This window comes from Acanthochromis polyacanthus, chromosome 1 (assembly GCF_021347895.1).
Source record: "Acanthochromis polyacanthus isolate Apoly-LR-REF ecotype Palm Island chromosome 1, KAUST_Apoly_ChrSc, whole genome shotgun sequence".
Taxonomy (NCBI): domain Eukaryota; kingdom Metazoa; phylum Chordata; class Actinopteri; family Pomacentridae; genus Acanthochromis; species Acanthochromis polyacanthus.
In genome coordinates, this window is record NC_067113.1 from 52,189,544 (window position 1) to 52,214,644 (window position 25,101).

A 25,101-nucleotide genomic window follows, 5' to 3' on the forward strand; every position below is an offset into this window, starting at 1 on the left:
TGTAATTTCTGAGGTGGAGATTTGTAAACAATATCAAACACTGTCAAAGTATTTGGAGGCATTTTTGTACAGTGCACTGTAAAAAAAAGTTAATAAAAGGAAATATGGTAGCAAGCAAGGAAAAAACGTGTTAAACGAAAGTGTCCATTAAGAAACTGTTATACAATAGTACCCACAGGCATGGTAGGTTACAGACTAATACCTAAAAAATATAGTAAATATATTACACTTTTCCAACGTAGTACTCAGGGTAGAGCAGGAGAGTAAAACTTAAATCCCGACCTGAGAAATTGATCATCAGTGACAAGCTAATGAACTTGGTGAATTGTACTCATTCTACTGAATGGTAAAGCCGCATGTAAAGTGCATTGAAAACAGAAACCAGAAAGAAACTAACATTTAGTTAATGAGAAATGTGGACATCCAGTTAATTGTAAGTGCAGTTAACTGAAGAACAAGCCGTTGTTATGGTGAGCTGAAAACGAATTGATCTAAGCTAATGAACAGTAAAACATGATTGTAGAAAATGTGCAATGAGTATAACTGCACCAATGTGTCAATGAACCCAGTCACATTCCCAAACATACCTCTCTTTGAGGCTTCACTAAATTACAGATTTATACTCAAAATAACCACCACTGCTCACTGATCAGGATGCAAATTAGCTAGTGACTGTGATGATTTCTGTTTGTTGAAATGTATATAAATGCTTTAAACATTCACTTAATAGAAAAATAGAGGTGATGCACAACAAAAACTCCCAGAACTCCAATTACTTTACATTGTCACTGTCTCATTACCTTTTTGAATTGTTCCATCTCGTTTTTATCTTTACATGGCAGGGTCTTCCTGGACGCACTGGTCCTAAGGGACAAAGAGGGGAAAGAGTAAGTCTAACTCGTGAAGTTAAATTGGATTAAAAGGTTTCTGCCCAGCTTGAAATACATGACGGCTGTCGACTGGATTGATCTAAATTTAAGATTTAAGTGCTGTAGCAACAACTGATAGTAATGAGTTCTGTTGTGTATCCAGATTCATGCTATTTTTTTTGTGTGTCCACTCAGGGAGAGCCTGGATACGTCATAGCCGGCACTGATGCTAATTTTGTGCCTGGACGAAAAGGAGAACCGGGATCTTCAGTAAGACCTAGAAAAGTCTTCAGGAGTTTCTAAGAAGTAAATTTTGTTGCAACTCAAGTATTATTCACTGCTTGTTCCAGGGTCCTCAGGGACCTCCAGGTGTCTCGGGGGTCAACGGATCTCCAGGCCTGCCTGGCCAGCCGGGACCACCAGGGTCACCAGGAACACCTGTTAAGGTAACAGAAATTTGAAACAAAATTCCTAGTTATTGAAAAATCAGTGCAGTGTGCAAGCTGTACACACGGTAACACCCCATATTTGTTGTATACATTTTTCATGCACCACCACATTCGTATATACTGTGATTGATATTTTATAGTGTTTCATATGTCATGGCCTTTCATTACATCATATCATGTCAAGACAACCTGGAGTATTCAGCCTGAAGTGTCAGAAAGATGTTTTGACAGCAACATAGCTGAACAAGGTTGGTTTTACTATTCATACTTTTTTTTAGGGAGATCCTGGAGAGCCAGGAGCTAAAGTAAGTATAGAGTCTCTTCTTCTCTTTTTAAATGTTTGCATGGCTTTTAAGGAATTAATTTCTTCAATTACTTTCATTTCACTTTAATGAATTTTGTCTTCTTGCATATCAGCCTATTTCTTTAAAGCCACAGAATCAGATATTTAGTTATATAATATGCACTGTTTCTTTTTATATCTGATAATATTTTCATTAATTTTTGAAAGGGTTTACGTGGGAAGCAAGGCGCGAAAGGAGACAAAGGAGAGCCGGGAAAAGATGTAAGTGCAGTGACGAGAGACATTGTATAACACAAATTAAACATTATTCAGAGTGCTGTTAAATTAATGTGTTTGTGTGTCTTCTTTGTTTCCTTCTTACGGTCTCCTACACACAAACTGACCCACACACGCTCTCCTATTCAAACTATTGCAGGGTATTGCAGGTTTGCCTGGTCCCATTGGCATCGATGGGGGACCAGGATTACCAGGTCAGAAAGGAGAGAAGGTAAAAGTGTTATTAACTGTAGCTTTTCCACTTGACCAGTCTACTGAAAATGCAGAAATATCCACCTGGATTCGTTGCCTGCTCAATATGAATATTTTGCAGGGTGAAGAAGGAATTGGCATACAAGGTATTCAAGGTCCGCGAGGAGAACCGGGAGAGAAGGTACATCACAATGCAGAAACAGAGCACTAAATTCATTCATGAGCTTGAAGTTAAAGAACCAGGATCTTCTAGACTGGAGAAGCGTCTTGGATTAAAGGTTAAACATGTTCAAGAACCTCAAAGAGAAGTCCTGCTGCTTTTTATCTGAAGCTCCCGAGATTATCCTGACCTGGAAGACTGAGAATCCACACAGACATAGTCACCGTTTGACCTTCTGTTTTGCAGGGAAATATTGGCTTAATAGGACCAGTCGGCCCAAAGGTACCAAACACTACCAACTTAGCATGAAGTTGCATGTTTATTGCATGTGATGTATTTTTGTTTAAGTAAAAAAAACAAAAAAAACAGCATTTTGTTTTTGCAGAGTAATATACTCATGCAATTTGTCTTTTAAGGGTGAGCGTGGAGAGCAGGGCATCCAGGGAATCATCGGACCTCGGGTGTGCACTCCGTCATTATTTCTCCACTTCAGTAACTAGCAATGACATCTTGCATGTTTCACCCTCAAATTGCATATGAATGAATTCCAGTTCCTTCTAATGAGATAAAACCAGGCCCATTTAACTAAAGCTGAGCCCTGTGTAAGAATCGGTGATGAAAGGATTCAGAGCAAGTGATTTACTTTTACCTGCAGGGGAAAAAGGGATTCAAAGGGGAGCAAGGGGACAAGGTGAGTTCATCCCACACACTGATTAATTCTCAGTTCTGTAGTTTTTAAGCTGAAATATATTTGTTTTACGATTAATTTGATAAGGTGAAAGAATCAGTTTAATTCAGCTAAGACTAAAGCTAATCACAACAGAACAAAATGGTGTGTGTTTGTGAGCATGTAATTGTCAGTGTTAAATCAACAAAAGCTTTCTTTTCTTATTAGGGAGAACAAGGAGAGATGGGACCAACAGGCTCACAAGGACCAACAGTGAGTGACGATTACATCTTATGAAACGTGACTTAAATTTACAACATACATGTAGCACCTTGAGGTATTTTGAAGAGCTAAAAAAAATCACTTTTCTTTATTTAATTTAAAGGCAAACTTTTACATTCAGTATTAATTACACACAAAGTTGAATATTTCAGTCCTCTTTTTGTTTTATTATAATGATTATGGCTTATAGCTCATGACAATCAGAAACCCTACAATTTGAAACTCAAAATCTGAAAATATTTTCTAATATCAAAGAAAAATTATGTCAAATACAGAAAAGCCCAACTTCTGAAAAATATATTAAGTTATACACTCAACACTTGGTTGAATCTCCTTTACCACTACTTATTAGTTGTTTAAGTCCAGGTTGCTTACAGAGTGGCTTTGATCTCACCTGTAGTTTTGAATGTTTCTCATCTTCCTCTTAACAATACCCCATATGTGCTTCTCTGAGGCTCAGATCAGGTGAGTCGGCTGGCCAATCAAGCACAGTAATACCATGGTCAGCAACTCGTTCTGTAGTAATAAGTCCTGCTAGACATGAAAAACAGCATCTCAATAAGGCTTGTGTGCGGATGGGAGTATGATGTGCTTTCAAATCTCCCAGTGCATGACTGTGTTGACTTTGGACTTGATAAAACACAGTAGATCAACACCAGCAGATGACATGAATCACGAAAAGACTGCGGAAACCTCACATTGCACTTTAAACACCTTGGACTCTGTGCCCGTCTACCCTCACTTTAGACTCGATTTAGAACTTGATTTTTAAATAAAATGAAATATTTACTTTAATCCAAAAAGAGAGATTTGGGCCACCAAGCAACTGTCTGATTCTTTTTCTTGTTGGGCCAGGTAAGACATTTCTGATGTTGCCTCTGGTTCAGGAGACGCTCGATATTTGGAGTGTAACAGTTGTAGCCTCTTTCCTGAAGACGTCTGTACTTAGTGGCTCTTGATGTACTAACAGCCTCAGTCCTTGTGAAGCTGTTCCAAGTTCTTGAATTGACTTTTCTTAACAATCCTCTCGAGGCTGCAGTCGTCCTTTCACCTTGTGCACTTTTCCCCTTTAAGTCAACTTTTCATTGATATTCTTCGATGTAGCACTCCACTGACATACACCCTTTTCAGCAATGACCTTCTTTGGGGTACCTTCCTTGAGGATGGTGTCAATGATTGTCTTCTGGACAGCTTTCAATTCAACAGTCATCTCCATGATTGTGGTTGACTGAGTTAGACTTAGAGATACATGTTTGTACTGCAACACTGGATTTCTGATTTTCAAGAGCTATCAGACATAAGCATCAACATAATAAAAAAATCTTAATATTTCACTTTAGGAAACCTGCATAATCATAACTTTCTCCACCGGCTCTCCTTAGTATATTATAATGTACAAGTTTTAAATTCACTTTTGGTTACAAAAAACAAGCCTGGGGTTTTATGTTAATTTGGAAACAGCTCTGAAAGCTGTTTGGAAAAGTCAGTCATCCACTAATTAATTTCTGTTTTCTAGCGTCTCCAAACAGACATTTAGGTTGATAAATGAGCAAATGAGGCAGTCACTTTGTTCTGGGTTTTGAAGATTAGGCTCTATTGGAGATGCTCCTGATTACATACGATCACGAGCCAAATTGTCAAACCTCAGTGGGTATCTTTAGCAAATGGGCCATTTTTTCCTCTGCTTCAGTGATTTTTAATTTGCGACGGCACAGAAGAGAGAACTGCAAAAAATGTCATCATGAGGACCATCTTCCTGTCTTTTGTAGTACAGTTTGCATTTTTTTTAACTCAAAGATTAGCTTGAAAGATAAAAACACTGAAAACAAAACAAGAAATTGGTTTTGATTTGTTGGGCACAAAATGCAAATTAACAGCTTTTGATAGGGAGGCATTTAGTCATCAGATATTACATAGAGTTCAAAAATATTTTACATTTACCTCGTCTTTTCTAGGGACTGACGGGGCCGATGGGGTTAAAAGGAGATGAAGGTCCAAGAGGAATCCCTGGAGATCCTGCCAAGGGAGTAAGAAGACTTTCACTCATTTAAACTCTATAAATAGAAGCACTTGTTAGCCAGCTCTCAGTCATCTGTCTCTCATCACAACAGATAATTGGTCCAACTGGAAAAAAGGGTACAAGGGTAAGTCATCATTTCAGTTCTCACTACTAATCTTTCACTAATTTTGATCACAACTCGGAGCTGTGTAGCTTACTCATACAGATAGAAGTTTCTCTTTCACACACGGCTGATTGAGAAATAAGTTAAACATCCAAAATAACTCTTCAAATCCTCAGTCTTTCTGTATCATATTAAAATTCTTGATTAAATAAGCAATGTGCAAGATTAAACTTTGAAAAAAATCCCCCTGAACTATTAATTATTAGAGGTCCTGATGAATCAGCCTCATCAGGATTGATATGATCTGATGACATGGTCTGCCTACATACGCAAAAATGGAACACCTGTCATCCAATCACTAAACTTCACTCAAAGTGTTTGGAAATATGTCCATGTACGTCATGATTCGTCAGTTGAAGTCGGCCTTGGGAGTTTTTTTCAGCTTTTTCGATCTTCCCAGTGAAGTCAATCCGTTAGAAATTCTCCTGCCTCCAAATATACTGTGCCCTCGCAAAAAAGTAACATTTCATCTGTTGCCATAAGCTGCCCAACTACAGATCTGAGTTAAATTTCTGAGGGCAGAAAGAGTTGCTCATCTGCTGTTTACGTTTTACCAATTTGTCTATGAAGTTAAACTGCGTAAACAATCTAACTTTAGCTGCTTCATCACCTTGTTAAAATTTCTCATGTGACTTGTTTGCATGTGTTTATCTTGACCAGCTTCAAATAAGTCCATCACCCAGAGGGATGTGATTCTCTTGATGTTTCATTCCATGGAAAGTGCGTTAATTAATTATTCGGGGTATTCTTGCGCACTCAATCCTCTGGGCCCGCTTATCAAACACAATTAAGATTTCCTCTCATTAGCTTTTTCACTGGGACTGAATGCTACACTGGATGGAGCCTCTTTAATTTCAGTCCACTGGCTGCCTGTGAGCGTGAAGAGAAGTTTAGCCCACTGACCAGACTCATATTAATTGATGTGTTTGTCTATGTGCGTATTTTGTCTGCCAGGGAGACATCGGTCCAGTTGGTCCAACAGGCTCTCAGGGAATAAAAGGAGAACAAGGCAATAAAGGAGAAAAGGTTAACATGTTTGGTCATTTTCAGTCAATCATGTAAAAATAGAGCCCATATGATGAGATAATTTTTATTGTGTGGATGTGGTTTGTTGTGATTTGTTTAGGGTAGTCCTGGTTTTGGGATTCCAGGACAACAGGGACCAAAGGGAGAAAATGGCGAAAGAGTGAGTCATTTCAATTATATAAATATTAATCCTCTAATAGTGAAGCAGGAAGCAAGTGTTGATTGCTGTTATATATTTGTTTTTTTTAATCATTCATAGGGAAATGTTGGTTTATCTGGAAAACCAGGGCCAAAGGTGAGTGAAAACTTGACATGAAGGTCCTGTAATGAATATTTCTATATTTCCTATGGCTCAAATTAGTTTGTGTAGCATGAATGCGATCACCAGTAACTCCTCTTCTGACTTTGCAGTTACTGTCTGCAAACTTGAAGTATTTTTTACCTCTGTTTGGGTTTTCACCTTTTTTCTGTCTCGGTTTACTCGAACCGCTTTCAGCTACCCAATTTTCAGCCACAGCAGGCAGCTGTTTTCAGCAAAAAGGCTCCAACAACTCACTGCATGTCATCTACACAAACAGCAGGCTGACAAAGTTAGACACAGACTGGTGAATATAGTGACGGATTTAGTGAATGCTGCACTTACACTCGCCAGGTGATCAGAAAAACAAGTGAAACTGAATGCTCGTGTTTCTCTTTATATCTTTGATGCTAAATAATCAACATTTTTCCTCACTTCAACTTATAAGTTTGGCTGTTATACTACATGCGAGTGTTACATGTTGTTCTGCCTCCCCCATGTGGACAAAAACGCATACGTACAGTTGGGTAATCTAAATATGTCAAGGATTCTATGTGTTCTGGTGAAATTCCTTTACAAGCTTTTATTGTAACTGTCAGTAACATCTATTATCTATGCACCGCTCAATCCTCATTAGGGTTACGAGGGGGCTGCAGTCTGTCCCAGCTGACTTAGGGTGAAGACAGGGGACATCTTGGACAGGCCACCAGTCCATCGCAGGGCTACATAGAGAGACAAACATATACACTCGCATTCACACCTGTGGGCAATTTAGAGCTACCAATTAACCCCAGCACGTTTTTGGACTGTGGGAGGAAGCTGGAGCACCTGGAGAAAATGCACACATGCACAGGGAGAACATGCAAACTCCATGCAGAAAGATCCTGGGGAGGCTGGGACGTGAACTGGAGATCTTCCAGCTATAAGTCGAAAGTTTTAAAAAGCTGTGGATTTCTACTAAGGTTCTGATTTAGAGGTTGTATCTTTGCTCAGGGGCAGGACGGCTCTAAAGGTGACAAAGGGAGCGTTGGCTTACCTGGCAATCCTGGAGAACCAGGATTAAGAGGTAAAGATGTAAGTAAATCCTGAGTAGCTGTTACAGCACTGATGAAAGCACAATTCAAATTTATTCACTTATTTGCCTCACGCTGGGAGAAAGTATTAACTAAATCATGGGTAGAAGATGACAAATTGAGCATTGAGAATGTGATTTGCAGATAAATTTTTAGATTTCAGCTGTAGCTCAGGAGAAGTTCTGCTTGTTCCTTTATTTCAGATATATGCTGTATATGTTCATTGTAATACTGATGACAGTTGCCATAAACTTTGTGTTTAGGGTGCATCTGGAGCTAAAGGAGAGCAAGGAATTAAGGTTTGTTTATTTGATCTTTTTGTTGGTTTTTTGATCAGCATTTGAACATTCAACCATAGATGTTTGCTGTTTTCGTAATAATTTTAGCACCAAAAATGACCTCACTTAATGTTTCTCTTTCACAGGGTGAACTAGGACCAGCTGGAGAACCTGGTGACAGAGGAATCAGGGTATTTTTCTTCAGCAACCATATAATTAAAAAACGACTTAAGCAGAAGCTGTCTCCAAAAAGATGAGATATGACAGACCTTGTGGCTCTGAGCGGAAAAAGCAAAATGTTTTCGAGCTCTGATTGTGCAACTTTAACTAGAAATCACATTAATCTTGTCATAATCAAAGCAAACAACAAAGAAGATCTTAGAGAGCACAAGAGAACAGTTCATCAATAATATGGTAGGAACAAAACTGAAATCTGCTCTGCAAGTGCCAAACATTTAGGTTGGCTTTGATCATGAAAGGTTCGTTCACCACCACCCAGTGTACTATTATGTAATAAACACGACTGTTCAGAAGTTTGAGATCACTTGGAAATGTCCTTTTTCGAAAGGAATGCAATTTGTTTCAATGAAAACAACATCAAATGAATCAGAAATACAATCTAGACATTGTTAATGTGGTAAAGGACTATTCTAGCTGGAGATGGTTGATTTTTAATGGAATATCTACATAGGAGTACAGAGGCCAAACTAATCGTGTTGATAGGCTAATTGATGATTAGAAAACCCTTGTGCAGTTATGTTAGCACATGAATGAAAGTGAGTTTTCATGGAAAACATGAAATTGTCTGGGTGACCCCAAACATTTGAACAGTAGTCTGTTGTTATAGCAGCATACTACTAGTTCCATTTTTCGGTCATTCAGTATTTGTTCATGTCACATTGCAGTTCCCTCAGTCACGTTGTACACTAAAGGATGCAGTAGTTTCGTGTCATCTTACAGCTCTTTACACTTCCCCGTTTCACTGCCTGAAAGGCTCACACTAAGCAACCATCAAGTTGCAGCATAAATTTACCCACAGTAACATTGATTCATGCACTTTTGTTTACGCATTTATTGCAAAACGCCAATGTGAGGCTATATGCTCTGTTTTTAATTTGATTCTCTTTGGTCAGGGTCCACTGGGGTTACCAGGACGACCAGGGGACCCTGGAGAAAAAGGCGACTCTGGGAAGGCTGGTCTGCCTGTAAGTTCTCTGACATAATTAAAATAATCTTTCACGTCTTCCAGCTGTGTGTGTGTGTAGGGAATCATAATGTTGTGTATATTTTAGCTGAACCTGTCAGGCTTTAACATAGCCTGTATTGTTTTTCATTTTTGAAGGGCACTGAGGGAAGCAAAGGTGACAAAGGAGAGCCGGTATGTTTGTATCTGTGATCTCTCTAACTGATGATCATGTTGTTTCTCCTGGTTCTTTGTTTATTCTTCAGTGTCAGTCACCATTTCACATCTTTGCAACCTGCTTTCCGCTTGTGACTTCACGATTTCTGTTAAGATACATTGAGTAATTAACTCAGACTTCTTGTGCGTGCCACCCTCCAGTGCACCTACTATTGTCCTCTGTGCTGCAAATATAGAATGTGTTTAGCAGTGTGACATTTCAGATTTTAACTGTGTTTTTGTCCGTCTTCGTTTGGTCACGCTGACGTTGCCACAAAGGGAAAACCTGGACCTCCGGGAACACAAGTAAACAAATCTCTATTGTTGCTTCTGACAACTTCTAATCAGTTCAGCCATGTTTGACAGAGGCGCTTAATAAAGAAAAATAAATCCCAAGTGAGCTGAATAGCAGGCTAACTTTTGATTTGTCATTCTGACTCACTAGATTACTACAGACAACAACATACTGACCAGAGTCATTAAGGTAACTTGAAGAATAATAAGCAGTACAATCTAATTCTTTAATTTTTGCCAACAAATTGAAAATTCTTTCCTTTCCTACAGGGTGAGCCTGGTCAGCCTGGTGTGAGAGGAGAAACTGGTCTACCTGGTCCAAGAGTGAGCATCCTATCAGTTACTTCACACGCGCAATCCCAGAAAGTATGAGATGGAATAAAGGTAGTAGGTAGAGGGAGTAAAATGAAAATGCCAGTTGTTGTAATCATGCTGGTGACATCATTTCTGTTAATCACTTCTTAATATTTGATCACTGAAACAATTGGTGGATTATTAGTCCCCTGTCAACGCACTAAAATCATTATAAATCTAATAACTTTGATGATCGGTGTAGGAGTGTGTGACTTTCCCCAGTACATGAATGCTTATCTGATTAAATGTGTTATTATCTGCTGTGTTGCTCTGTACACTACAGCGATCGTACCTCAAAACTAAACCAATTTTCTCTGGTTCTCTACTTCCTAAACGGACAGTTTGCTGTTTTTCTCTGCTTTCTAGAATTGTACTTTTATGATCTCTGGGGCGAGGAAATACAAAAGACATTTGAAGACATTTTCTTGCATTTTTATAGACTAAATGTTTAATTGATCATAAAAAATCTCAATCAATCATTGGATGATGAATATAATCATGAGCTGACAAGTTAATTAGACTTAAATGTATTTTTTTCTAACTACTTTCTATAGACCATAATACATTTTTTTGCATGTCTTGAATCCTCCCAGTGTTTGAATATTTATCTCTGCAGGGTCCAGAAGGAAAACCTGGATTACCAGGATCATCTCGCGTATGTATATGCATCATTTTAAATTGCATCTCCTGTAATAAAGTTTGATCTTTGTCCTGAAAAATGTGTTGAAATATGAAGCCGTTTTCTTTGCAGGGTGGTTCAGGAAGAGATGGACTTGATGGTTTACCAGGAAAACCTGGAATGAAGGTTGTGCAACTCATACATAGACAATGCATACAGTAATTGGTATTATCAGAACAATTTATTAAATTATTATATAAATACACTGCCTAAACTGCATTGACAGTTTATGAGTATGTGCTTACTCATGAGATGTTTTATGAAAACTGCAGGGTGATGAAGGACCAAAAGGAGAACCTGGTCTGGTGAGGACAACAATGCTTTTTTTCTTGTAATAACACATCAATGTGACATGATGCTGTTTTTACAGTTAACTACCCATTAGCAACATGCGGTGTAACAGGCTGTCTTTAGATGTGTAAAGGTATTACAAAGCTTTGAATTCATTGTCCACAGTACACCCACAATAGTCCTAGAAGGTATTATAATATTAGAAGTTGATATTATTAAATTTTCCTGTTACCTGCTGTTGAGATAAGTGTTCATTATAAAATGTCTGTCTGCCTATTTTCTGTTGCTAATTCTGGAAACAGGATTGAATTAGAATAGGTAATAAATTGCTACAAATTCCAACAAATGCTTTTAAAATGTCTTAAAATCTGTTAACTCATTAAACGCTGCAGAAACCATGTATAAGACAGCAATGCTTTGTTCTGACAGATTCACGTAAACCTCAACATGTAATATTAGATTTACTTAAACTGAAATATGTCATTGAAATTTTTATATAACTGGAGAAATGATTCAATTTACTTCAATGTAATTCACTTTGACCAAAGCTACCTCATTTTGAACTCATTTGGTCTCATTATGAAGTTACTAGTTGGAGCTTGTGACTCACTGATGGACTGAAGTTGAATCAGAAGAAACATAAAAGCTTCTTGTGACATGTGAATTATACTCTGCTGTCTCCCTTACACCAAACATTTGAGGGTAAAATCAAAAACTATTTTAACTAAAATAATTTTTATAAGTACAGACACTGTAGACGCTTCATGCTTTTGTTTTTTTCTTGTTTTGTATGAGTCCAAATGACACACAAGCTCAAACTTACTGTGTTGAGGCTAAGAGGATGTCCTTTCAACAAACACAAAATCATTACTTTCAAATTGTCCTTGTCCTATCGCCCCCCTCCAAAGATAAAAATAGATTGCACAACATGGTCAAGTACTATATATTGTCAGTAAATGTTTATGTCAAGCCTTCTTTGGGATCAAAATAATTTACAGACAAGAGGATGTGCAAAGGGAATTCCTTTTGTTTCAGTCAATCTGTACACTTGATCATTTTTCTTGTGTTTATTTTTTTCAGTCCCCCCCCCCCCCCCCCCTTTTTTTTAATGGCGAACAGTTTTACAATGCACTTTTGTATGTGTGTGTGCATGTGAACAGAAAGGAGATAAAGGAGACCAGGGCCGGATTGGGATTGCTGGAATGCCTGGTTTACCGGGAACTCCTGTGAGTATCTCTCTGAATCACGTAGCCTCTCTGAAGCACCACCATCCATCCCTTCTATGTTTTTAATGTGACATCCAATATTGGAGCTTACATTCAAACCAATATAGCAAAATATATTGTTGTGTCTAGTTTGTGATTAGCCGTAATGATCAGCTGGAAAATTATCTTCAGAGATTTAGATGTTGCATTTCCTCTAACAGGGGAGACCTGGCATTGATGGGAAGAGAGGCCTGCCAGGAAAAGATGTGAGGAGCATTTTCATTAGAGAGCTTACACCGCTGTACTTTTGATGCCACCTGGAGAGCTGTTTTCTAAGCATTGTTTTTGCATTTTCTCGCTCATTGTTGAAATTCACAAAGTGTTGTCTTTTCGTAGGGAGAAAGGGGACTCAAAGGAGATGACGGCAGCAAGGTTCTTTAAAGTTATTGCACCTAGCTAAAAAGAAATCCTGCCTTTATTGAAAATAAAACTTTCCTCTTCTTTTCAGGGGGACAAAGGAGATGCAGGTGCAAATGTAAGTGGTTTTTGAGTTGCAAAAACTAAGCCTTTGTGAGAAAATTGAGGTTGAGTGTTTCTGTTTTCTTCACAGGGTAAAGATGGCATTAATGGGGAACCAGGACCTCCAGGTTTGCCTGGTAGGCAAGTGCTCGTTACTTCTGAGGTAAAAACAAACACCTGTGAATCTGGTTATTTTTATGATCAAAGAAACAGATTTCTTATTTCAAAGCTTTTTCAAAAGCACAACAATAGGTTAGACAGTGTGTTCATGATTGCACCTACAATCACTGACAGTTTGGCTCCTTTCTGTTTAGTTGTGACTTAGAAAAACATCAATAAGTTCCTTTTAGACTTAAACTGCAGTTTAACTTTCCTAATTGTCACTCGGATCCGTTCTCAGGGCGCCACCATTGATGAAATCCGACAAGCATTTCCAATCCCAATGGGTCCTCCAGGAGCCACTGTGAGTTTGATACTTGCACACGTCAGTTCGTAAATAATGGCGCATCATTTTAGAAGTCACATAGCATGATTCATACGTCGCCTGCATGAGATGTGAGTCCTCATTCAGCGGTGACTGTTATGCTTAAGTGTGGAAGTTGAGCAGATGTGGTGAGCATGATTTCATGCATTGTAGATGCATGTTCAAATGTGTTGCTCCTCTGTTTCTGTGTGTTTAGGGTTCGCCGGGAGTAAAGGTAAGACGGTAATGTTGTCTTTACTGAAGCTGTGGCCTAAAAGAAAGGGGGGGAAAAAACATATATAGAGATTTGGTAGCTTATTTGTCCACTTTTTTGCAGGGCGATAAAGGAGAAAGAGGCCTGAAAGGGGAGAAGGTAGTAGTTACACCCTAAAGATTCTACATTATTTTTCTTTTGTTACATCATGTTCACTGCATTCATTTTTGTGTTTCTGCAGGGGAATCATGGAGCTCCTGGAAAATCTCTTGAAATGAAGGTTGAATATGGGACATAATAAATCCTCCTCAGGGCTATATGTTCTCATTTTACATTGTTGGGTCTCTGAATAACATCTTTTTCCACCCTGTAGGACATCGAAGTGATGTTTGAAGCCTACGGCATAAGGGTGAGCTCTGAGCTTGACAGTGTGTATGTTCTGAAGTTGACAGTTTCTAGTAGTATAGTAGTGGTAGAGTTTGACCTTCTGAGTAAAACCTGTTTTCTCAGCTGCCTTTGCTGAAGGCGTTGATTGACAGGCTGCTGCAGGATGGAATAGAGGAGCTGCTTCATGTTCTCAGCACCTCCAAGAAAACAAAAGGAAACACAGAGACTCACACCTCCAACGTCATCACCGAGTACACAGTAAGTCAACTCATGGTAAGAAGGTGTGAAATTTTGGTTTCGCAATTTTTTTGGCCAGTTCCTCGTAAAAATACGAGACACTATTACAGAATATCAACACTTGGAAAACAACTAATGAGCTGGTTACAAGTCATTTACCAAATAACTTGAATCCTTCATATTTGCTGTGTCTTTAAATAAAGATCACAATATGTGTGAGCATATAAAGCAAAATTACTGTCATTCTTTGTTTGCCCTTACAGAGTTCTGTGAAGTTTGACCTCACCAATCAGCCGTTGGACACCATTGGGGACCCTGACTTGGAAGACCATCTATCTGAATCTTTGTCAGCTGTAAGAAACCTCAGCCTCGTCTTAAGTTTTCTAAAAGAAAGACAAAGCTATCTGTCTGCATGATGAAAATGAGAAGAGAAAAGGTGCTGTCAGGCCATTCTTATGTAATTGTATTAAAATGCATCATGCAAGCAGCGCAAAAGAACATTAAAATAAAAAAAATTGATGTTTTTGTGTATTTCAAAAATACTAAATCTGTGAAATAAGATTATTTTTACAGTGTGCACATATAAAATCCTTTTGTATTGTCACTAATATCTTTTACCTCAAACCGATGCTTCTTGTCAAAAGTAGATACATTGTCACTTTCCCTATTTCTATCTTTTAATGTGAAGGATCTGTTAAATGAAACTGCAGAGGGTCCGACTTTATGGAGCGTCACCACACTGAATGGAGAGTTCAACACGATAGAGGCCAGACGGAAGCAGATAGTAGACCGGGACAGTGACCAAGTGCCTTCACTCAAAATTAATTTCACCGTAGTTAATTCTACTTTCAACTACACTACAGCCAAAGAGGTGAGGATATCAGAAAATATGTGTATTGATTTTGGGAAGAATTTGTTTGATTAATGAAGAGCTGGTTTGATATCAATATTATAATTTAAAGCAGCTCTATGCTTTTTTCCCCTCTTCCTTATCTGTTATATATAAATACTATTAAATCATCAAATGGCTTTTTCATGGCATACAGTGTATCTCTAACCTGCAACTAGCTTTCGTATAATTTAAGGTAGAAATACTTGTAAAACTTTAGTCACGAATATGTAAATTAACAAACCCCTGACAAATCAGTTCTGTATCAGTGTCATTTATCGTTTGAATTCTGCTGATTGTGAAGTTCTAAAAATGTAAATTTGTTTGTTCAGACGGTTTCAGGCTTACCTGAAACGGTGGTGGAGACTGTTCTCCTCACTCAGGAAGACTCACTGAAGAAGAATTCAGGAGCAAAGAAGAACAGGGAACGTGGGAAAGTAAAGCTACCATAATTGTTGTATTTGATGACAAAAATTTTAAATAGAACATAAATCATTGAACACTCCTTGATCAGTTCACCATAAACGTATAGATGCATAAATGTATATATGCAAAGGACCATACTGGTGTTTCATGTTTTAGCTTTCCAAACTTTCAGTTCATAGAATGAAAATAAACTTACAGAGACAAACAGAAATTTAAAACTTGACATTTTGTGGCCTCACATTTCTTAACAAAATTAAGGTTGTTGCATTGTAACACAGATGTGGGCAGATGCGTCTTTGGGCATTTTAAAGCTCGAGTAACCATGGCAATAGATGCAGAGTAAATAATGTCCTAGAAAAGTTGCCAAAGCTCCAGATAAAAAAGAAACTTGGTGTTCAGATACAACTCTAGGGTCTTGAAACAGTCAACCAAGAAGCATAAATACACATCAACTGTGTTTGTTTAATTACTGTCACTACCAAAAGGAGGAGATAAAACTTCCTCCCTGCAGGTATAAGAACACTTAGGCATTACAGAGTTTGGGCACCAATGAGCTGTTATCAGAAAATCTAATCAAAAAAAAAAAAAAAAAGAACATCTACATTAGTAATTTTTAGTGCAGCCTGTTCTACCACTTCTACCCTGGAGCTCCCTGCACTCATAATTGACAGTATTTGCTTTGAAAACACAGCTGGTGCCTTTATTTTGAAGGCTGCCAAATGTAGTAACATTGCTGAACAGACTCTGAGTATTTCCAAATTTTTACAAAATGTACCTATTCCCAGAACCCAAGATCTCTCATTCTCGTGTTATTGTTTCATAGCTGTAACTGTCTTGTGTTCAGGTGCAACTTTAAAAAAAAATGCCTTTTCTGAATTGCTTTTCTTGAAATGGGCCACAAAAGTATCTGCAAGCTGATTGTCATGCCTTTGTTACACTTAAATTGAAGCGTGTGCATATATGCATGTGTTTCTGATCATAATTTAGGTATTTAATTAATTCATTCATTATTAACTATTATTAATTTCATAATCAATCATAAATATAATCAATTTAATCAAGAAGGGGAAAGCCTCCAAAAACGGCATCAACTGAATCCACTAATCTACTAAAACATGCAAAAGCCCTGGTGTGGTCCTACAAACATAATTAGCTCTATTTGATAACATCGAGGGTTCTTAATCATTTTGAAGGTGTTTTTGTTTGTTTGTGTTGATACTCATTAACTACTTATTGCCCTCTTAATTATCTCCATAAACTGATCAACCATAGTTTCATACTCGATCATCAACAACTTCTGACGCATGAGGAACCTTTATCTTTTTTCTCTCTGACTGTGAACTTCTTAACCAGGGCAAAGGAAATAAAGGACGACATAAGAGGCAGAGACAACGCCTGGTAAATGTCCTTGAAGGGGGTCAGACTCAACCTGGAAACTTAACCTCACGTTTGCGCCGAGCTAAACAAAAACCAACAGCGACTAACACAGCTGCAGAACCCCGACATAAACTGACCCTAACATGACATTAACATCACTTAATTTGCGTAGAAATAACTGCTTCGTTACTAAAACTTTATAAAAGATCATAAATTAACACACTGCAAATATAACAAAATTAATTCAGCGGTTATCATGATTTGATCATTTATCTAAAAGCATGCATTTGCCTTTACGTGCTTCTTAATTCAGTGATAATAACAAATTGATTAATGGGTTGCTTTTTGGTCGCTTGGCTTAGCTGTTGGTGCAGATGATGAGTGATGCTCTGTATCGTCCTGTAGTAATTGTCAGTTCTTCTTTAAGACAAGTGAAAAGGACAAGAAAGAAGAGGAAGAGGAGTTTTATAACGGCGAGGAATACAATTATGAATACGAGGTAGGCAGCTGCTGTGATGAATAAACTCATGGAAACATTTTGAAGTGAGATGTGAGATTGTTGTAGATTTGGAGCGTTGTCACATTGAGTGTCTTCTTGTTAACGAGCCTGTCAAACTCATGATCCATTTGCTGTTTTTTTAAAATATAGCAGCATCTCAGGGGACTGAAATCTATCAGTGCCCACATGAATACCAGAGAGTAGATTAATGACACACCCACTACCTGAATTTAATTATTAAGGATGAATTACTTTGCCAGTACAGCACAGTGTCTACTCTGCACATTATGTAGTGTGAGTGTTTAAAAGTTATGATGAGATTATTGTTTGTTGGAATTTTTTTTTTACCAATCAGGAAGAAATTTCCCCAGATGACCCTCCAGTCTCCAAAGAGAGAAGAGAGAACAGACAGGTACATTTGTGTCAGCCACAATGCTCTCCTCCATTGAGGGATAAATGTTATGATTCATTTTTAATGGAGAATGTGTTTTTATCATGTGCAGCTTGAAGTCCAGACAGATGAAATCCCCCATCAAGCGGATGAAAAGGTGAGCATTCATAATTCTGTAGCCCACATGATAAGAAAAACTCATTCACAGGTGCATGACTGTACGCTGACGTAAACACAAATAAACTTAGCTTTGTGCCGCTCTGTTGTACCGGAGGAATAATGATGTATTTATGTTGTTTTTTTTATCTGTTGCAGGAGGAACAGTTACCCACACACAATCCTGCCCAGTTAGAAACCTCCGGTCCTCCTGCTACTTTGTTCTCAGACAGAAAAACAAGCACACAGGTGAAACCGCACTTCATAGGATGTATTGTTTCTTATTATTTTTTATCTTTTTGTGCAAAGACACAACCAAGAAACCAACACACATCAGAGCCCTTTACTCTGTGCCACAGTGGCTGCATTTCCACCCATTAAACATTCTGCTCTCATGACATAGCTGGAGTTACAATGGATGGTTAAAGTGCATCAGACCGCCTTTAAATAAGATCTTTAAATCAAATCATTGGATCACTATCAACCTAGTCGGACTCACTGGCTGTAGGATGCAGGTGTAGGCCACCAATCCTTTCAATGCTTTGTCTTTACTTTCGCTAACAAGCAAGAGCGTTTTGTTTTTTGCCTGAAGCATAATAACTGTCTGGTGCAGCCAGAGCATTCTGTAAGAAGCTAATCTCATATCTTCATCAAATTTTCACTGGTTATAATGTGTGTACTGTTCATTCATATTGTGCGTATACTGCATATATGCTGCATCTCATATCTTGTAGATTGTTCATATTGTTAAGTGTTTATACTTTTATGCTGTTCATATCACTTTTTTATGTAGATGATCTATTTTATATTGTGCTATATTCATATATAACTGTATTGTCAGGGCTTTGCTCACACTGTTAATTCTATTTATACTGTAACACACTGCATATCATAATGTACTTTACTGCTGCTTTTGCACTTCTGGTGAGATGCTGAGCACAATTTTGTTTTCTTAGTATTTGTACTCTATGCAGTGACAAAAAAAATTTAATCTACAGCCACACTATTCTCCAGCAGCGACACAATGCTGTGTCGAATGGTCTGACTCCACCTCATTTTCATTCTGCTAAGCAAAACGCTCTGGCTGGGATGTATTTCTGTAAACCAATCACAGTCGTCTTGGGCGGTGCTAAGCCCAGGATGCAGCAACTATGTTCCTTTAAAAGACGGAGATTTGTTCTGATTTTGCATTTGCTTGCAAGGAGGCAATCACTGTGAATAAAATGAAAAATTCACTGCATAAAACTAATCAAGACTGCAATACTGCACAATCTAAACCTGCCATAAAGGGTATTAAAAATAATACTATAACCTGAAGTCATTCAAAACATTAGTTAGTTTAATGGCATATCAGAGTAAACACCCAAAATAATGACCCATGAAATTAAACGACAAACACAAAAGAAGACTTTTCAGTGCATTAAAAAGAAAGTTTTCTGTTATTTCTGCACAGACTGGTTGGTTGTATTCCGCTTTATAGGCATATTTGCTCAGGTCTCCTTTTGCTTTATCTCCACTTAGGTCATCTCAACAACAACGGAGCCACAATCTCAACCAACGGATGATATAGAGGAGGTATATGAGTGCTTCTACTTCATAATGGAACTGCATCGTATACTTTCCGCTCAGTATGGTGCTTCAGCTTTAAAGTGTTTTCCTTTATTTTTCTACACAGCATGAAGTGTCACTGCCGACACCTCCAGTTGCAACAGAAGAACCAGAAAAGGTAGGGTTTTGTTTTTAAGTCTGAATCCTAGTGAATGTGTCTGGAGATCCTTGCATGCCTTGGAATGGAAAGCTCTTTTATTTACACTTAACACAAAAGGACTGAAAGTGATGGACAAGTGCTGGACTAAATACAAGTATTGGCTTTACCTTAATAATCAGTTTTAAAAAACTGTACTTTAAGTGTTTGAGATGAAGCGCTTGGCATCGTAATTTGTAACTTTTCCTTCTTTCTATGAGAATTTCACCAGTGCAAAACAATGTCCATGTTTGTGGCTAATAACGGGAAATGGAAATATAAAATCCAACATTTTTTTAATCCACAAACCTTACCAAAGCATGGGACAGGACAGCATTTTTGAGCAGCATGCTTTTAGCATGATTTCTTGAAGCTTGTCTGAGTGGGAATGAGCAGAAACTGTAGCTTAGTCTGACTTTTCAGGAATGATTTTTCTGAGACAAAATTCAAGAGAGTTACTTTTAATACTTTCTCTCTCTCTCGTGTTTTTGTTTTAAACAGGAAATCTCTTAATTCCCAAGAGACTGAGACTATAGAGTCCTAATGATTCATAAGAAAGCACTACATGGAGAGTGTGAATAAACTGTGAACTCTGGTGATGAAACCTGAACCTGACCAACGTTTCATGAGAGGGGACTTCTTTCCACACAGAGACAATGTCACTCATCCAAACCTATGGCCATACCAAACATCACTTCCTCTAGTGTAAACACAGTGTAGCCTTGACTTTCCCTGCCTTTTCTAATTTATTTATTACAACTGTTTCTCTGTACCTGATACCACAATAAGGTTCTTTAAGCATATACCAACAATTTTAACACGTAATTACTTGTCAACTTGTACCGAAATTTTATTAAAACTTGGAGAAAATGTATTTTTATTTCACCAAAATCTTTGAATATCATGGATATTATTCAGACTGTAATGGTACTATAAGCAGTTTTGCAGCCAGCTCAAACACTGTTTTCACTGGTGAAATTTTCCTTTATTGCATTGTCTGTGTTTAACCTCGCTGTGCATGTATGCCTCAGTAAAAATGTTAAAATTACTTTCCAAGCAAGTGTGTGTCTTTCTTTTTTGCGTTTTCTCCATTACGCGAAACAATTGCACATATTTTATAGAAAACAGAAAAACTGCTGTGCTAAATTTGCTCATTAAAGTTTTTGGGAAATCAACAGGTGCCTCGATTTCAAATGAGGGTGAAAAGAGGCACCTCCTGGTCCGACTCCATGGTAAGTGCCATTTGACTTTGCAGAAGACAGATTATTAATGGTAAAAAATGGTGTTTGTAATTGTTCTTATATTTTAGGTGTTCATGCCAGGTGTCCAGGGTGGAAGAAATCGCTTTAAAGCAGCACAAAAAGTAATCATTTTCACTAGATATTGTATTTCCAGTCTTTAGATGTTCAAACTGCACAAGCACATGCCTCAAATTGCATCAAACACAATATGAAAATGCAATTTCATGGTCACACATACAAGATTTTCCACTTATTTTAATTCCAGCATGTGTCCTCTGGAGCCCGAGGTTACAGCAGTTGGAATGTAAGTCTGTAATCATGAGTTCAGATCAATTTCAAGGATTCGTTCCTGTACAACTTACAAATGCATTGCTTTGTGTCATAAAATGTGTTTTTTCTAGAATGCCCAGCAAGAAAATACTGACCTTCAAATGCATATCAGGAGGGAGAGGCACGAAATCAGAGCGAGACAGAGATACAGTGATGCAGGAAGAGAGATTCATAAAGAAATACAAGGTGGAGATGAAAAACCGACTATAGCTGAAGAAGTGGAAGACTGGGAGGTGGAAAAAAACATAATGCAAGGCAGATATACAGGCCCTGATCCAGACTATGAAGAAGAGGAGAGGAGTGGAGATTATGACTGGGAGACAGAGGAAGATGTGGATCGAGAGAAGGAAGAGGGGGAGGACCTGGAGAGGCAGAGAGAGAGGGAGAGACTGGAGATGGAGAGAGAAAGAGAGGAACTGGAGAAGGAGAGGGAACAAATGGAGAAGGAGCTGGAGAGGGAGAGAACCAACCCGGAAGGGGGGAGAGACCTGGAGAAAGAGAGGGAGGAATGGGAGAGGAGGAGGGAGGAGATGGAGAGGAGGAGAGAGGGGCATTATGATGAGGAAACTAGACAGCCATATCCATATCCCCCAGATTACTTCTTCCTGAAGGTAAGAGGACAAAGTAAAACACATTCATCTTCTTGAAATACTCAGTGTTTTACATGTTCTCATTTTAAAATGAGATGTTTATAATGTATAAATGCTGTTCACTCACCACACATTTCCTCTGTAACAGGGACAACCAGGTGAAAGTGGAAAACCTGGAATAAAGGTGACCACAGTTACTTTAAACATTAAAACAAAAATCATCAGAAAACAGTCTTCTTTGTAAGGACAAAAACACGACAAAAAATGTTGCATTATGAAGATAAATGACTTTGTGATTAACCTGGACGACTCCTGTCATGGCTCATCATCATAATTCACCAAAAATAAATACATTTTACAGAATCTTTCTGTATTTTAAGATGCATGAAAATGTCCATGAAAACAGACTGAATTTAAATATGAAAAGACAAATAATGCTTAAAACCTGTTTCTGTAAATAATCACTCTATTTCATAGATGAAACTGTTAAATTCAGGTTTAATACTGTAAACATAATATCAGAGATGTCTTGTGTAATTTTAACAAAATGTTGAATTAATATATTTTTATCGGTGTATATTTTGACAACCTTTGATAATCTCTCAGAATACAGTTTATACCAGATTGAATATCATCTTTATTTTTTATAAAATGGAACAAAATTAGCTCTTTTATATATAGATATGGTATCTGTCACATAAATGATTTCATTTCTTTCATTTTACACATAGATATGCCCTTAATTAAACATTAAAAGCAAAAAATGTGCAATTAAGGTTTGAAAATATGGAAATCAGTTTTACTTTATGAGATAGTTATTTCCTGTTATAAAGTATTTTTGGGTGCCCCTGGCTGCTGACTTACAACAGTTTGTTTCTTATTCATTCGTTTATTTTTTTACAGTGAACCCATGTGCAAAATTATGTCAGTCCAGTTGTTAGAATATTGTAGTCTGGACCAGTGCTGCCATCACTGGCCTCCAAAAACATGGCTAAAAATTCAACAGCATCTCATATTTTCAGAATCCATGTCACAACCGAGACTGTTAGATATGCATCACAAAATTTTGTTTTCTAATTCGGTTGAACATAGCATTTAGCTTCTTTCTGTTGTCAAAATGCAATCAGTAACTGACAGTGTCACTCTGATTAGAGGCATTACAATCATCATCCTAAGATCACAAAGCTAGATTGGCAGTCGTCACATGAAAAGTGCCACCAATTCATGAAAATATCACGGCTGCTGGGCTGCCTCCCCGCCTCATTTACATCAGGAAATGACATCAGAGCTCAGGGAGGACTTGTGCCTCGTCTCGGCTGTCAGTGAAGCCAGCTGAGTGCAGCCTTTGATGTCCCCGCTGCTCTATTTCTGTTCGACTGTGAGACAGTAGATTAAAGCAGACATGAATAATTCCCCTTGTTAAACATGCTGACGAGTCTTTTTCACATTCCTCTGAGTTTGTTTATTTTGGCATATAGAAATGATGTGTCATGGTGCACTGCATCCCCCGAACTGATATCAGCTCTTTTTATGCACTTTTCAGGGTGAAATTGGTGAAAAGGGACAAAAGGTAAATGCTTAAGGCTCTGTATAACATCTTTAGCTTTTAAAATTGAAATCTGAAAGTTTAGATTTTGTTTTTAGGGACACTCTGCTCGTATTCACTGTTTTGTGTTTTTAGGGAGAGCCAGGCATCGGCCACAGAGGGCCAGAGGGTCAGGCTGGTCCTCCAGGACAGAAGGTGAGATTTCCCTTTTTCTTCACTCTGAATCTTCAAAACATTTCTAGCAACTGCTGACATAGACCATCTTATTAAATCAACTAATCCCCACAGTGTTCCAAATCATTCAGTTTGATTGACTTTGTTTCTCATTGCACTTTTAATTTAGTGAAGTTAATTGGCTCCGTCGCTCACTTGCTCATTTGAAATTATGTTTGAGCTTTCGATCCGACAAAGGCGAGAAGGACTTCACTCTGAAAGCAATTATTCAAAAGTAATGGAGGAGCTGAGTAATAATAACATTACAGGAAACGAGTAATGTAGTTGTGTGTTTGACTTCAGCACGTTTAATTTGCCTTTATCTTGTGATTTTCCTGTTTCCGCTTTCTTTTTCTCTGTCACTGTGTGACTCAGGGGGAGCCAGGTGAGCCAGGACCTCCAGGTGCTCAGGGCATCCAGGGTATCCGTGGCAACGCAGGCATTCAAGGCTCGCCGGGGTTTAGAGGTCCTCCAGGAGACCCAGGAGAACCAGGAAGAGAGGTACAACACCATATATCATCTCAAATGATGCTTATTATTAGTTCTATTTTCATATTGTACCTTTTTGTACTTACTCTATTTTATTGAACATACCAGTATTGTTTCACCTTTTTTTTTGTAAATACCAGCAGTTTTGGCACCTTATTTCTATTTCTTCTACCAGTATGATTTGTACATCAATTGCACATTCTTGTGTACATTCTTTCCTCATTATATTGAATGTAGCATGTGTGAGCTGCTGGATACCTTTAATTTCCCCAAGTGGATGAATAAAGTTCCCATCTATATATCTATCTGTCCATCCATCCGTCCATCCATCCATCCATCCATCCATCCATCCATCCATCCATCCATCCAAAATTGTTCAAATAGTGATAGAAGACAACATGTTTGGTGTGTTTTTCTAGGGTGAACGAGGTAAACGAGGGAAGAGTGGATCACCAGGAGCTCCTGGACCTCAAGGATCGCCAGGACCTCATGTACGGAAACACTCTACGTATCACATCTGTATTTAGTGTTCGTATTTTCCTTGGAAATTTGACTCGAAAAGAAAATCTCCACAATTTTTTTTTTTGTTATTTTGAAATTTTTATGTCTGATTTATTGCATCTCTGTCATAAAGGGTCTTCCTGGAGTTCCTGGAGCAAAAGGAGAAAAGGTACAATCCAGGTTATGCGTTGTTTCCAGTTCCTGTTTGTATTGTTTTAAGAGACCAATGTGAAGTTGTAAGTACTGGTGATGACATTAAAAGCAGTATGGTGTTATTTTTAGCTCTTTCCATTGTTTCTAAGTTGTCATAGTTTATAATAGTTGTCGTTTTTTCCACTAGAATAAAGAGTAATGTGTTAAAAACAAAATGCCCATTAAATCCTCGGTTTATTCAGGGTGACAGCATTCCAGGTGAGCCTGGTGCCAGGGGTGTGGCTGGCCTCCTCGGGAGAAGGGTGAGCTCAGTTTATTTAATTTTTATTAGTGGTTGGCTTGTTTAGACTAATCAGAAACTTCTTAAGGTGTTTTTTTTGTGTTGGGACAAACACCATCAGTTTGTCATTCCTCATATTCTGACTGTTGTTCCTGTGGTAAACTAATGCTGTCAAAT

At 38.0% G+C, this 25,101-nt stretch overlaps 1 protein-coding gene across 1 annotated transcript in view; it reads left to right on the plus strand.

Annotated features, from left to right (window-relative positions):
• col7a1l (collagen type VII alpha 1-like) overlaps positions 1-25,101 on the plus strand; it is a 64,926-nt gene that overhangs the window by 29,536 nt on the left and 10,289 nt on the right. The window contains exons 32-90 of the mRNA XM_051953287.1: positions 843-887; positions 1,065-1,139; positions 1,220-1,315; positions 1,597-1,623; positions 1,830-1,883; positions 2,038-2,109; positions 2,212-2,271; positions 2,497-2,532; positions 2,667-2,711; positions 2,906-2,941; positions 3,146-3,190; positions 5,155-5,226; positions 5,311-5,343; positions 6,337-6,408; positions 6,509-6,568; positions 6,668-6,703; positions 7,700-7,780; positions 8,043-8,078; positions 8,204-8,248; positions 9,191-9,262; positions 9,400-9,435; positions 9,736-9,762; positions 9,902-9,940; positions 10,021-10,074; positions 10,721-10,759; positions 10,856-10,909; positions 11,056-11,088; positions 12,235-12,300; positions 12,501-12,545; positions 12,676-12,711; positions 12,788-12,814; positions 12,890-12,961; positions 13,199-13,261; positions 13,479-13,496; positions 13,599-13,634; positions 13,717-13,755; positions 13,849-13,884; positions 13,986-14,120; positions 14,363-14,452; positions 14,788-14,970; positions 15,321-15,425; positions 16,768-16,812; positions 17,219-17,290; positions 17,646-17,702; positions 17,794-17,838; positions 17,997-18,086; positions 19,359-19,412; positions 19,513-19,563; positions 20,760-20,813; positions 20,891-20,944; positions 21,088-21,126; positions 21,224-21,763; positions 21,891-21,926; positions 23,286-23,312; positions 23,424-23,483; positions 23,877-24,002; positions 24,410-24,481; positions 24,625-24,660; positions 24,887-24,946. Coding sequence (XP_051809247.1) covers positions 843-887; positions 1,065-1,139; positions 1,220-1,315; positions 1,597-1,623; positions 1,830-1,883; positions 2,038-2,109; positions 2,212-2,271; positions 2,497-2,532; positions 2,667-2,711; positions 2,906-2,941; positions 3,146-3,190; positions 5,155-5,226; positions 5,311-5,343; positions 6,337-6,408; positions 6,509-6,568; positions 6,668-6,703; positions 7,700-7,780; positions 8,043-8,078; positions 8,204-8,248; positions 9,191-9,262; positions 9,400-9,435; positions 9,736-9,762; positions 9,902-9,940; positions 10,021-10,074; positions 10,721-10,759; positions 10,856-10,909; positions 11,056-11,088; positions 12,235-12,300; positions 12,501-12,545; positions 12,676-12,711; positions 12,788-12,814; positions 12,890-12,961; positions 13,199-13,261; positions 13,479-13,496; positions 13,599-13,634; positions 13,717-13,755; positions 13,849-13,884; positions 13,986-14,120; positions 14,363-14,452; positions 14,788-14,970; positions 15,321-15,425; positions 16,768-16,812; positions 17,219-17,290; positions 17,646-17,702; positions 17,794-17,838; positions 17,997-18,086; positions 19,359-19,412; positions 19,513-19,563; positions 20,760-20,813; positions 20,891-20,944; positions 21,088-21,126; positions 21,224-21,763; positions 21,891-21,926; positions 23,286-23,312; positions 23,424-23,483; positions 23,877-24,002; positions 24,410-24,481; positions 24,625-24,660; positions 24,887-24,946 — 3,849 coding nt within the window. The remainder of the gene's footprint in view (positions 1-842; positions 888-1,064; positions 1,140-1,219; positions 1,316-1,596; positions 1,624-1,829; positions 1,884-2,037; positions 2,110-2,211; positions 2,272-2,496; positions 2,533-2,666; positions 2,712-2,905; positions 2,942-3,145; positions 3,191-5,154; positions 5,227-5,310; positions 5,344-6,336; positions 6,409-6,508; positions 6,569-6,667; positions 6,704-7,699; positions 7,781-8,042; positions 8,079-8,203; positions 8,249-9,190; positions 9,263-9,399; positions 9,436-9,735; positions 9,763-9,901; positions 9,941-10,020; positions 10,075-10,720; positions 10,760-10,855; positions 10,910-11,055; positions 11,089-12,234; positions 12,301-12,500; positions 12,546-12,675; positions 12,712-12,787; positions 12,815-12,889; positions 12,962-13,198; positions 13,262-13,478; positions 13,497-13,598; positions 13,635-13,716; positions 13,756-13,848; positions 13,885-13,985; positions 14,121-14,362; positions 14,453-14,787; positions 14,971-15,320; positions 15,426-16,767; positions 16,813-17,218; positions 17,291-17,645; positions 17,703-17,793; positions 17,839-17,996; positions 18,087-19,358; positions 19,413-19,512; positions 19,564-20,759; positions 20,814-20,890; positions 20,945-21,087; positions 21,127-21,223; positions 21,764-21,890; positions 21,927-23,285; positions 23,313-23,423; positions 23,484-23,876; positions 24,003-24,409; positions 24,482-24,624; positions 24,661-24,886; positions 24,947-25,101) is intronic.